Consider the following 13526-nt stretch of genomic DNA (forward strand, 5'->3'; position numbering starts at 1 on the left):
TTGGGGGGGGACAAAATTGCCCCCAGTTGAGAATCACTGCTGTAATGAACTAGAGACTAGGGAGTATACCTGTCTGTGGTACATCAGGGCAAAACAAATATTCATTTTTTTAAACATAAAGTCTTGATTACTTTTGCATTATAGCTACTAATCCATATGATTAGCTCAATCCTGGGAGAAAAAGATTCTCTCACTTAACTGGTTTTTCGAACTTGTTTCAAAAAATGAGATCTTTAAGTGAATGCAAGAATGAAGTTTTCCAGCTTTAGAATATCCAGGGATACATTTTCATAAATCTAGCCTGGAGCCAGTGGACATAACCCGAGGCAAGGGGAGAGTCATAATGCTGGTATGATTTTAGATATTATCAGTGTTTCATTTGTGCCATTTTACCCGTCTGGCAGGAAACCACAGTCCTGATCTCTCAGAATTCACTGCCAGAACTTTTTCAGGTTTTTGACTCCCCTCTCCTATCAAGACTGAAGTGACAGAGAGGAGAGGGAGCTCAGTCATTAACTGGGAATTTTGCCCAAATGGAAGGGGAGGGGAGAGGTATTGGTACACATGTGTGTCCAACATGTACCTACACGACTGTGTGAGATTAGCAGGTAGAAGGATAGCTCCAGATGCCAAGAGAGCAGATGGGGGTGCACATGTGTGTTTCGAAGGCTGGGCTTCAGGGGATTGGCTATTGTCCCTGAGCTCCTTCTGCAAATGCACACCTCACTGCCGAGGCTACAGGTGAAAGCTTGTTTTAAAGTCAACCATATTCCTTGAGCAGATGTGTATTACACACCTTCCCAGCATAGAGGTTCAGGAATAGGTAGAGAGGAAAGGGGAGAAATGTAGCTAATTGAGCACCTCTCTGTAATAAACACTTTCATATTGGATGGATGGATAGATGAACAAATGAATGAGCCTTTAAGAAAAAAAAAGACACTAACTCTGATGTTAAATATAATGGTTATAGAACAAGGCATCATCCTGTTGGCTGAGAAGATGGCCACAACTACTTTAACTTCGGAAGTTTTAGCCTCATGCTGGGCCTGTTCTACTCACTGCCATAGCAGTGGGATTTGAGGAGTTGATTGATGGTCTCCCAGCCAAGTCTGGCTGTCTGCTCTCCTGAAAGGAGCTTATAACCAGTGGTGGGCTTATGAGTGGAGGCCCACTACTCCGCCAGCAGCACAAATGAGCCCTGCTCCGCCCAGGCGAGAATGCAGGCCCTGCTCTTGGCACCATTCCTGGAAATGCAGAACAGGCTTCTTTATTCCAGTCTCCAGGCTTCTGGCTAGCAAGGAACACTGCCCGGCTATGAAGCGTTTTATGGGATTATAACGGAGTGTGCTGAAGGCAAGTTCTGAAAGGCACTTTGTGCCATTGCTTTGAGTGAAACTGACTGTTAGGGCAGTGTTGTTCCTAAGCTCATAAACACACACACACAGGCAGGATGGGAAACGCCGGGCTCCTGGGACCCACTCAGCTGGGCAGCATTGCAGAGTTGGACTGGCTTCCCGCAATTGCGACACCAGCCTCAGGAGTGGGCTTGGGAACCCTCCTGTAGAGCAGCCTGCTTCCTGACCAATCCTTTGGTCGCAGACATCTCTGGTTGGAATCCAGACAGAACACCCAAACCCTGAGTCTGCTAATGTTGGAGCAGCACATCACGCAGAGCGGAGGTTCTGGAGGGAGTCAGGGCACAAGGTGGACATTGCATGGGGTTAAAATACTCTTAAAATCCTTTAAATGTCTCAGGGACCACATACATGGCATGTCTATACCCCAAATTGCCAGCTTCAGTTTACAGGCCTTATTGTACCAAAAGTATATGTCTTTAAACACCGGAACCCTATTTATAGTGGTGAGACATTCATACTATGAGAAGCTTTAGAAGCATCAGAGTACCCAAGGGAATTCCAGATTCTCATCTTTTCTTTCACACTCATCTTGGGGCTTAGGCTTTTTTTTTTTTTTTTAAAGCACTGTTTAAATGGTTACACGTCACTAACAATCTCTCTCTGTCTTGTCTCTGCCTAGCATGTAGAGCACAAAACAGAAGTTTGCTGCAATGTTAAATGGCCATGAATAATGAAAATAAAAATAATGATTTTTATTGTTCCAAGTCTTTTGAGGAGGGGCAAAAAAAATGTTATGAGAGAAAGTAGGTATAGCAGCTTTCTCCTCAACCAAAGAGTAGTCTTTTTTTTCTATTCTTTGCTCTACAGTAGTTGTACCTAAATGTGAGGTTGAAGTCCTCCTTTCCAAAGGGTTTATTTATTACCACACTGGGCTTATGATATGTCAGACTTTCTGCCTGGCCCTGAGGTTCCCACAGTGAGAAGACCAGTCATAGTTTGCTAGAATCACTCTTCTTCACCCAGTGCTGGAAGTAAACTTCCCAACGGAAGGATAAGGCCCAGTGAACTCCACCAGGGATCAAAGCCTGTCCCCAAAGGGGCTGCTGCTAGCCAGTCATCTAGTTGAGACGGTGGGCTCATGGGTGCCAGAAGAGCAGGAGAAATGGAATAAGGAGCAGCTCTAGGTGCTTCAGCTCATATCCTCAGCAGCCAGGGGAACCCTGAGTGAGGTGTGTCAGTGCCTCTCCTGGTCCTCCCATGGCTGCAGAATTAATCAGGGGCTGCTTTAGTTGGGTGCCCTTGGAGATAAGGTTCCCTTCACATCCCCCACCAAACTTGGTCAAGCTTACAGGAGCATCTGTGTAAGCTCCCATTCAGCACAGCTTGGGTTAAAAAGATGAAGCTAAAAAAAAAAAAAAAAAAAAGATGAAGCTGTGGTTGGGAATACAAATAGGAAAAATCAGTGGTCCAAGGGCATCTCTCTCACCCCATATCTCCTCTTTAATCACCTTCTTCCCACTGCTTTAGTGGATGGACTGCCTGCAGGGCTTCCAGCTGACCCACTCCCTGGGTGGGGGGTACTGGGTCTGGGATGGGGACGCTCCTCATCAGCAAGATCCGGGAGGAGTACCCAGACAGGATTATGAACACATTCAGTGTGGTGCCCTCACCCATGGCGTCGGACAAGGTGGTGGAGCCCTATAACCGCCGCCCTCTCGGTCCACCAGCTGGTAGAAAACACAGACGAAACCTATTGCATTGATAATGAGGCTCTCTGTGATATCTACTTCAGAACCCTAAAACTGACCACACCTACCTATGGGGACCTCAACCACCTGGTATCAGCCACCATGAGCAGGGTCACCACCTGCCTGCGCTTTCCTGGCCAGTTCATTGCTGACCTGCGCCAAGCTGGCTGTCAGTATCGTCCCCTTCCCCAGCTTCGCCCCACTGAGCAGCCAAGGCAGCCAGTGGTCCCGGGCCCTGACGGTGCCTGAACTCACCCAAAAGATGTCTGATGTTAAGAACATGATGGCTGCCTGTGACCCCTGCCACGGCTGCTACCTGACCGTGGCCGCAGTATTCAGGGGCTGCATGTCCATGAAGGAGGTGGACGAGCAGATGCTAAACATCCAAAACAAGAACAGCAGCTACTTCGTCGAGTGGATCCCCAACAACGTGAAAACAGCTGTCTGTGACATCCCACCCCAGGGGCTGAAGACGTCCGCCACCTTCATCGGCATCGACATATTTAAGATTTATTTATTTATTTGGGGGGGGGGGGGCAGGGGCAAAGGGAAAGGAGAGAGAGAATCCTCAAGCAGACTCCCCACGGAGTATAGAGTCCCATGCAGGGCTTAATCCCAGGACCCTGAGATCATGACCTGAGCTGAAATCAAGAGTCAGATGCTTGGGCAGGCCGGGTGGCTCAGTGGTTTAGCACCACCTTCGGCTCAGGCCCTGATCCTGGAGACCCAGGGTCGAGTCCTACATCAGGCTCCCTGCATGGAGCCTGCTTCTCCCTCTGCCTGTCTCTCTCTCTCTCTCTCTCTCTCTCTCTCTCATGAATAAATAAATTTAAAAATATATCTTAAAAAAAAGATGCTTAACCATCTGAGCCATCCAGATGTGCCCCAGGATATATATTTGAGGGGGAAAAAACCTCAGGTGCTTTCTTCAGTCTCAACTGGATCTCACTAATTCAAGAGTCTCCTTTACATGTGTGGTAAAAACAAGGCTAGCAAAACTGGCCAATAGACTCTACCTTTTCTGAAGGCAGTTTGTCCACACTAGCTGGATAGGAAAATAGGTGAATTTAGTGCCAGAGTGTGGGTTTGGTACCTGGGATGAATAAGCTATGTATCATGAGGTTTCCTGCCTGGAAAGTAGAAACTGTGGACTCTGGCCTTAGCTGGAAGCAGAGAATGCTGAAACAGGGTCTAGATATTTCCATTACCATAACCTCCTGTAGACCTAAGAAGTCAAAACAAAAGACATCATCTCCCCATACCACCACCTGCTGTGGTCATGACTGATGGGGGGAGGGCAGGGGAGTTCAACAGTGCTGTTCACAAAAATAACTTTTGAGACAGTGATCATTTTAATATTTAAAAAAAATAACTTCTAAGTTACCCAGTAACATACAAATATGTTTTGTAAAAATTTTAAGAACAATAGCTATAAAGTTAAAGTCTCCTTTGCTACGTTTAATCCTTTAATCCCCGGTGTACACCCTCCCACTGATTGCCTCCCCCAAGGAGACTAGCCCCAAGGAGACTCGTAAATTTGCTGTATATCCTTCTGGATGGTTTCCAGTGAAACCATTTACCTACATGTTGCTATAGAAAATACATGGTATATGCAGATGTGTTTTCAACACAAATGGTATGATACTGTGCTTACTCTGCAATTATTCTTTAACTGAACTTAATACATTGGAGATCTTTCCATGCCACAGGCCTAGAGATTCCTTCTTTTTGAGCAGAGTTCTATAAGGAGAATTTAGTTAAGCACTCCCAGTTGATAGACATTACAGTTGTTTCCAGTTTGGGGTTGGTTTGTTTTTTACTGTCCCAGACAGGGATGCAGCAAATGATCTTAGAATTCCCTATCGGACATTTATAATGTATTTCTCCAGTAAGGCTTGGTACAGCCGGCTGGCCCCCTCACAGCTTCATCTTGACAGACCCTGTCAGATTGCCCTTCTGAGTGGCTGACTACCTCTAAGCAGCCTCCTCATATATATAAATGGGTGCAGAGGAAGGAGCTCAAAGGAAGTGTCAGGAAGTGGTGGAAATATATTTCCTGATTATGAAAGTGGTTATGTAAGTGTTTACATTTGTCAACACTCCACTAGCTGTATACTTTAAATGGGCACAGCTTACTCTTTATAGATCGTACTCCAGTGACGTTCCTTTAAAAAACAAATGTGTGAAGGAAGGCTGGCTGGGAATAAGGCAAGACAGGATACCGCCTCTTCTTAATGTGGGCTTTTTTTTTTTTTTTTTTTAAAGATTTTATTTATTTGAGAGAGAACCCGATATCGCGACAGAGAGAGCAAGAGCAGGGAGGGGAGGGAGGAGCAGGCTTCCCGCTGAGCTCCCACGTGGAGCTCCATCCCAAGACCCTGAGGTCATGACCTGGGCTGAAGGCAGACTTAACCCACTGAGCCACCCAGGCGCCCCTTAATGTGGGCTTTTAAAAGGCTCGCTTCTCCACCGGGCCTCCTCTACCCGCCGCCCAGCTTCGCCCCAGCCTCGGTTCTACCCGCCGCCTCTTCCAGCCCCCGAGTGCCAGCCAGGCAGTCACTGGGTGGGCGGCCTCCCGCCTCCCGCCTCCCGCCTCCCGCCGGCGGGAAGAAGGATCCCACCGCGGGCTCGCGCCTGGGGAGCTAAGGGGGTTTCCGCGAGGCTGTACCTGGGCGCTCCGGGGCCGCGTCGAGGCGGCCGAGCCGGCGCTCCGCCCCCGCCCCGCCCAGGTGGGCGGGCCCAGCCGAGGCTCCACCCCCTTTCAGCCGGAGAGCCGAGTCGGTCCCGCCGGACGAGAAGCCGGCTGTCAGTCTCCGAGCCGGCGCTCCGCCCACCCCCCCGGCTCCCTGGCCCCGCCCCAGGTGGGCGGGCCCGGCCGAGGCTCCACCCCCCGTTTCAGCCGGAGAGCCGAGTCGGTACCGCCAGGCGAGAAGCCGGCTGTCACTCTCCGAGCCGGCGCTCCGTCCCCACCTGTCCCGCCCCAGGTGGGCGAGCCCGGCCGAGGCTCCACCCCCTTTTCAGCCGGAGAGCCAAGTCGGTACCGCCAGTCGAGAAGCCGGCTGTCACTCTCCGAGCCGGCGCTCCGCCCCCACCCCCCGGCTCCCCCTGGCCCCGCCCCAGGTGGGCGGGCCCGGCCGAGGCTCCACCCCCCGTTTCAGCCGCAGAGCCGAGTCGGTACCGCCAGGCGAGAAGCCGGCTGTCACTCTCCGAGCCGGCGCTCCGCCCCCCGGCTCTCTGGCCCCGCCCCCAGGTGGGCGGGCCCGGCCGAGGCTCCACCCCCTTTGAGCCGCAGAGCCGAGTCGGTCCCGCCGGGCGAGAAGCCGGCTGTCAGTCTCCGAGCAGACGCTGCCGCCCGGCACCGTGGAGCTGGGGCCCCCTTTCGCCTGGGAGTTTTGTGGTCGCCTCGGGTCAGCTGTGACATCCCAAAGAGCAGGCCCGGCAGCCACCATGGTGGCCAAGGATTACCCCTTCTACCTCACGGTCAAGAGGGCGAACTGCAGCCTGGATGTACCCCCGTCCAGCAGTCCGGCGAAGGACCTGGAGGTAGGACCTCCACTGGGACCTCTCAGGGTCCGTTCGTCCGTCCGTCTGTCTGACCCTACGTCTCGCTCCATCTCTCTCTCGGCTCCCTCGCTCTGTCGGTCTCTCCGTGCTTGCATCTCTCGTTCAGTGTGTTCACCTCCTCCTTGCTCGCTCTCCCTCCTCCTCCCCTTCTTTCCCTCTACCTCTCCCCTTCCCTCTTATCCTCTCTCCCCCTCTCCCCATTTCTCTCTCTCACACACACTCTTCTCCCTCCTTGCCTCACTTTCTCTCTACCTCCTTTCTTCTGCCCCTCCTCTGTGGATCATCATGAGTCTCCTCTTCCACTTGGCCTGGACTCTCTTGCATCCTGCAGGGCTCTCCTCAGACTGTCAATCTTCTGTCCAGACCTTCTTTTACTGTATCCTTAGGCCCAGAAGTCGGCGAAGAGCTACTGAAGAGCTACCTTTTAAGCTTGGGTTTCCTCTTGCCTGGGTTGGGGAGCAAGAGGAGGCCTTTGGGGCCATCCCACCTGTCAGGCTTGACTTTGTAGCTGTTTGGCAGCCAGGACAGGACCTGACACCTCTGCTTGTCATCTGTGGCCAGTGGAGTCATTCAGCTGAGGGTCTAGAGACTAAATGAGTAATCTGAGTGTCTTGCACATGGATCCTGAAAATGAATTAAACTCCTTGGGGGCAGTGGGAAGCTGTCTTGGAATACTGGAAGCATTTCTCTTTCTGGGAGCTTTCTGGTGCCTTGAGGGCAATGTGAGGGAGTCCTCCTCCTCCTGGCTTGTGTTTGGTCTTGCCTTTTACTTCTGTGTGTTACATCTCCAGCAAAGAGCTCACTGGCCTTAAAGGTTGGGTTCAGCTGGGTGAGAAAGCATCCTTCTCGGTCTTTGAGGGCCTTAGGGACTATAGTTGCTTCCACTAGACCACAGCTTTGCTGTGGCCGAGCTATAGTGAAACCCACAGGACCCAAATCATCCCTGCTGCTCATGGGTGTATCTGAGAAATTGTCACTCTGTCCAACCATGACTGGGGAAAGTCTGGAGGCAGATGTACATCCGACCTTGATGCAGCAGTCTTGAGGGTTCCACCCACCCACCACCCTTGGGTCTACTTAGCTGTGTGCACTTGGCTCACTGAATTACGTATGTTCGGGAGGACAGCATCAAAGATTCATTGCTTTTAACAAGAGCTGCTCCAAGCTGACAAGACTCCAAACAGTCTTCAGTTGTAATCAGCTTTCTGTAAGCTGAGCACAACTAACTTCTCACCCCCACCCCCACCCCACACTCCAGCTCAGTTGTATATTTTCACAAAGAGTTTTTGTTCTCAGCAGCTGTGGAAGTGTGTTTGGACTCTTATTTAATGGTGTTTGGTGTTTGGACTCTTATTTAAGTTTTGACAAGATAGCACCAGCATAGGTTGTTCAGGCTTGGAATGGATATAATGATTTTTCAGTAGGAGCTTCATAATTTAATGCATGTGGGACCAAAGAAGTAGTATCCTCTGAAACTCCTTTTGGAAAGAAGCAAAGCATAACAAAGTTGAATTACTAACTTGAAATGGATCAAAGGAAAGAATAGTGAGAATAGCTCTGGACTCTAACTAGTCCTTTCTTGCTATCCCTTAGTCCTATGTTTTCTGTAGTTTGGCTAAAAGCTTAGGTAAAACTCATCTGCTTGATCTTTTCTTATTCTTATACTTAGAAATATATCTGTATATCACAAGTGTAATGAAAGAAATGTACCACCAAATGTCAAATATTAATTTTCTTCATGGCAGGCAGATCAAAATCAAAATTATAAAGTGAGACTTATTTTCCTTTTACAAGGATGTCTTGGTATGGGAGTAAGGATGAGAGAGGAACAGTTTTGGAAATGGTAAATATCCCCATTGAGTGTTTTGTGTATGTGTGTGCAGTTTAAATCAGAGAAGTATCATGTATGCTCTATACATCTTGAGGCAGAGATGTCCAGTCCAGTGCATCTCCTAGCTTCATTTCCTGATAATGACAATAGGCAAAGTTGGGAAAAGAAACTGAAGTGAATCTAGGGGGTAGTTTTCTGGTTTCATTATCTGTGCAAAAGACAGTCAACCCTTGTAGGCCTTACTTCTCCATAAACAATTAACTAAAATATATTTTCTACCAGCAGGTGTCATCAGTATTTATAAATGTTTAAAGAACAACATATCCTGGTAGGCCTTTTGAAAAACATGATTATAAATAAGGCATTGACTATTAATTCCTATGAAAGTAATTTTTTAAGACTGATAATTTTTTTTCCAAAACAAGGTAGTTCTACAGAGAAAGACTGGCTTATCCAAAGTACTTTTGGACCTTCAAACGCAGTTTCTATAAAGCACCTGTGCCCTTTAGACATAATAATGGCTGTTCCTTCGGAATTTGCTATGGGGAGGAGCAATGTACAGTCAAGTGCCTTCTAGCATGGTTCTTGTGGTTGCAGCCGGCATGCTGGGGAAAGCCACTTAAGGAAAGACTTGTGGGGAAGGGGCTGGTGTGTGGCAATGTGCATTTGATACCATACACTTGAGTTTAAAATATGCAACAATAAACATTCTCTTAAATGCAAATTATAACTAAAGTTCTCCTTGAGATTTAAGTGTTTTGTGATTTTCTTAATTTCAGTGATAGTTTCCAGTGAAAAAAAGTGATATATTTTTAAAATTTATTTTCTTTAAAATGTTTCTTTTAAACACCGGAAGTATTCTACATGGATTATGATATTAATATAATACTGCTTTCTAATCTGATATTTCCTTATGGCATGGATGTATGAGTTGGGTTGCAAGTGTTTACTATCACAAACCAGCTAGATCCTTCCAACTCTAATCATTAACTGTGAAATTCAAGGAGCTGAGTCCATTTTAGTCCATTGCTCTTGACTTTTACAGAGAAACATGGTATCACATGAGCATGGTTAAGCTTGCTTCTTCTGATCACTTATGTAGCTTTGCTCAGTTTATCTGTCTTCTTATTTATTGGGTACTTATTCCCATGCCAGGAGGTACTGGTCCTTCCAGGCATGTTAATTGCTCTGAACACCTGATCAAGTCACTAGAAAGAAAGCTGTTAGTTTTTAATGAATTACAATGATTATAAGTTAAAAGTCACTATTTCCACATAGTGACGAAAGTCACTATTTCCACTATTTTTTTGCTTTTAAAAAAAGCAGCTCAGGGGCGACTGGGTGGCTCAGTCAGTTGCGCATCTGACTCTTGATTTCAGCTCAGATCATGATCTGAGGGTTGTGAGATCGAGCCCCTCATCTAGCTCCATGCTCAGCATGGAGTCCACTTGGGATTATTTTTCTCTCTCTAGCCCTCGCCTTGCCCAATAAATAATCTTATTTTTTAAAAAAGAAAGAAAGACAGCTCAAATGAATGCCTATGTTGGCTAAGAATGCTGGAGCCTGGTGAGAAGGTTTTAAGAGTTTGAGGTCCATTTCATTTTTAATGAAAATATAAAGAGATGTTTCCATTATTTTCTTTTTAAGAATATATCTGACAAAAAAAAATAATATATCTGACAATTTGATAGACAGCTCACTTTGGGTTTTAAGATTCATTATCTAAGATGTTGGTCAGGATTAGACCAGATTTAGTTTGCAGTATTTGTAATCATTGCCTTTGTCTCTCAAAAGTATATGATCTGATTTTGACTCTACCAGTAACCTTGTGTGGCTCTTGGAATGACATGTCCCTAGAAATGACAGAGCTCTATCCCTAAGTTCCAGATCTAGTGTCTCACTTAAGACCCTAGCTATGTTTTATAGGGTTAACATAAAGCACATATTTTTCTCCTTACTTTATGAATAAAGACACTGAGGGGAGGTGACTTGCAGAAAGCCATGAAGAAAATCAGCAGCTGAACCAAGATCCGGTGCCAGGTTTCCTGATGGATTTAGTCCAACATTTTATACCGGCATACTTTGTGGCACATAAGGGTATTTACCTCTATGAAGAAAAAGAGAGTGGAATGAAAACTTAACAGACATGTAAAATGCTTTAAAATGTTTTCTTTTAAATATATAATCATGAGTACTTTATGTAACTGGGGGAGTACTTTTAAAGCTTCAGCTCTAAAGGGTAAGATGAACCCTGTGCCCCTGCCATAATTTATGCCCCAGTAAGTCCACATGTGGACTTGAAAATTGTATGCACCTGGAGTTGTACTCCTTGCATGCCAGCTGGAGAGCTAAAGAAGTCAAATGGTTTCCAGTAATTTATACATTTCTTGGAATCTATATCATATAGTGTTGACCTAAAGTATATACTACCAACTGCATGGAAATAGCTCTGAGGAGTTATTGCAGTTAGAATCCTGATATTTCTTCAAGTGACCAAATAAGTAGATTCCATGAATCATGTGACTTTGGGTCTTGCTGGAAGGGAAGCAACATAGAGTTACTCAGGTAAAGGCCATCACTTACTGATAGGATCCAGTTATGGTCATCCAGCCCATAATTCTGAGACCTGTTCAAATGGGGTCTTGAGGGGCCTCCAGATTACAATGTACTTGAACTAGGAACTTAGGCCTATTAAAGTAAAACATGTTGACTTTACACATGTACATTTAAGGATGTTCAGGGTATCAACTCTGAACTGAGTCCTAATGCCATCTCCACCACCTGCTCAGTGGTGTCACCTTGGACAAACTACTTTGCCTCTCTAAGCCTTGTTTTCCTCAGTGGTAAAATGGGATGATGAGAGTTCTACCTCCTAGGATCATAGTGAGGGTCAACGAGGTGATTCATGCTTAGTCCCAGTGCTTGGCACATAGTAAGTGTTCAATAAATAGCACCATCATCATCAAGACTTGTGCATCTTGAAAAGATTCCCCAAATAATTTTAATTAATGATCACTATCCTAATTTTATGAGTGTTCTTTTATGCATAGCAGGGCATTAGGGGCCTTTCTATGGCTTCTCAAATTTTTATCTCCACAACAATCCTATGAGGTTGGTGTACATGTTCCTTTTTATAGAAGAAGAAGCTGAGGCTCAGAGCTGGGTAATAGCCTTTCTAGGATGGTTGAGCTACTAGGTGGAGGAGCCAAGATTCACACCCTACTCTGACCCTGAAGTCTGTACTTTCCCAACCACATCACATTGAGTCTAAATGACTAAATCACTGGTCTCCTCACCACATAACACATGAAGGATTTGCTGGAGCAAATAGCTTCACGGTCAAAAGCCTACTTTTTCCTGAGTTTCTGGATGGGAGACCCTGCCATTACTCAGAGAGCCCACTTCACAGAATGGCTACAAACCCAAAGGAGTAGGAATTGTAAGCCTCCATGAGGGAAGGTTTTGGCAACTTCCGTTCTGTGTTTCTCAACACCAAAAAGCTGATCTTTGGCAGAATTCCGCATGCTCAGCTCTGTGGAGATGACACCGTTAGTTCTGCAATTAGTCATTTTGCTTATCTACATTAACCACCAGCCTTCCACCTAAACCAATAACTGGAAGGCCCTGATTCCATCTGGATACTTGCAAATTGTGTCATTTTCTCAAGTCACTCTGCAATTGCCTATAAAATCCTGGACTGGTGCCACTGTTTTTATAACAACTGAATGAAAATAAATTACTGATCATATCCTAATTTTGCAAAGCCCTGTGCACATGTAATTGTTATTAATGGCCTGTGTACTCTAGAAGGGCTACTTCATTTATGATGTATGCATGCAGTTGCCTTCCATAGTTTGTCAGCGTTGGTAATGTGTACAGGTCACACACAAAATGAGGAAATTGCTGTGATTGCATTGCCATTTATTTTTATATCGACTCATGGACTGTCAAGAATGAAGGCCAGTGGGTTTCTAATGCCTTCCATTTTTTATAAATTGACACCGGTTATTAGCTTAGAAGAGGCTATGTCACACGTTAATCAAGAAAGGCTTCTGAACCTCCCACTGCCCGGTAAAGGAGTGGTTTCTTCTTAAGTCTAGAAACACTTGTGTCTGGACCTTCTGTGTTTGAGCCATTGTGTTCTTTTGTGAGAAGGCAGGTCTGATTATTACTAAACTTCAATTGATTGGAGCAGAACCAGAAATCTTAATGGTAAATTCACTGGATTTTCCCCCCTCTTCTGACTCTTAAGATGAGGAGGTAAGGAGTAGCAAAACAATCTTTTTTTTTTTTTTTCCGGGGATTTATGAAACAAACAAACAAAACTAGCCTCCAGGAAATGACCCAGGGTCATTGCATTCGAGAACCTTAGAGTAGGAAAGGCCTGTTGAGAACATGGAGCCCAGTGCTAATCTGCTGTTGGATCCTTTCAATCTCTGCTTAAACATCTCCAAAGACAGAGAGCTCATTACCTTCTGAGCCTGTACATTCGGTCTTTGTTCAGTATGCATCATGAAAAAAATCCTCTCTTAATAGTAACATTGCTTTCTCCAACTGAATATTACACAGTAATATTTTCTCATGTGTTTAAGAGGCATTAAGGCATCTCCTTAAATATTTGAAAACCCTTTTTCCCTAACTACTCCCACTCTGCACACACACATGCACACATGTGTATACACACACACACACACACACACACATGCTTCCCCCAGGAGCTTGTTTCTTTTGGCTAGACGTCCTGGTTCCTCTAACTTTTCCAAATGGAACATACTATCCAATCTGTTTCTCTTCCTTGCTTGTTTGCACCAGACATCCTCAGTGTCCCTGGACATCTTGAGCATTGATTAGCCCACAGAGACACTGTATATAATGTTATATCAACAAACAAGGTGTTTGTTGGGTTTAATGTGCTTCCTTAGACAAAAGAGGTAGACTAATACATTGAAGAGAATTTTTGAAATAGAGATGCCAGACTGAAGATTAATATTTTTGTCATGTAATTTATACAAATGTAAAAGAACC

At 45.8% G+C, this 13526-nt stretch overlaps 1 protein-coding gene across 4 annotated transcripts in view; it reads left to right on the forward strand.

Annotated features, from left to right (window-relative positions):
* ARHGEF3 (Rho guanine nucleotide exchange factor 3) overlaps positions 1-13526 on the forward strand; it is a 303450-nt gene that overhangs the window by 226461 nt on the left and 63463 nt on the right. The window contains exon 1 of one of the 4 annotated variants that reach the window (XM_077858442.1): positions 6387-6649. The exons of the other annotated variants lie outside the window; for them this stretch is intronic. Within the exon in view, the coding sequence (XP_077714568.1) occupies positions 6554-6649 (96 nt within the window). The 5' untranslated portion in view covers positions 6387-6553. Of the gene's footprint in view, positions 1-6386; positions 6650-13526 lie in introns of those variants that run through there. 4 annotated transcript variants of the gene reach the window in all.

This window comes from Canis aureus, chromosome 19 (assembly GCF_053574225.1).
Source record: "Canis aureus isolate CA01 chromosome 19, VMU_Caureus_v.1.0, whole genome shotgun sequence".
Classification (NCBI taxonomy): Eukaryota; Metazoa; Chordata; class Mammalia; order Carnivora; family Canidae; genus Canis; species Canis aureus.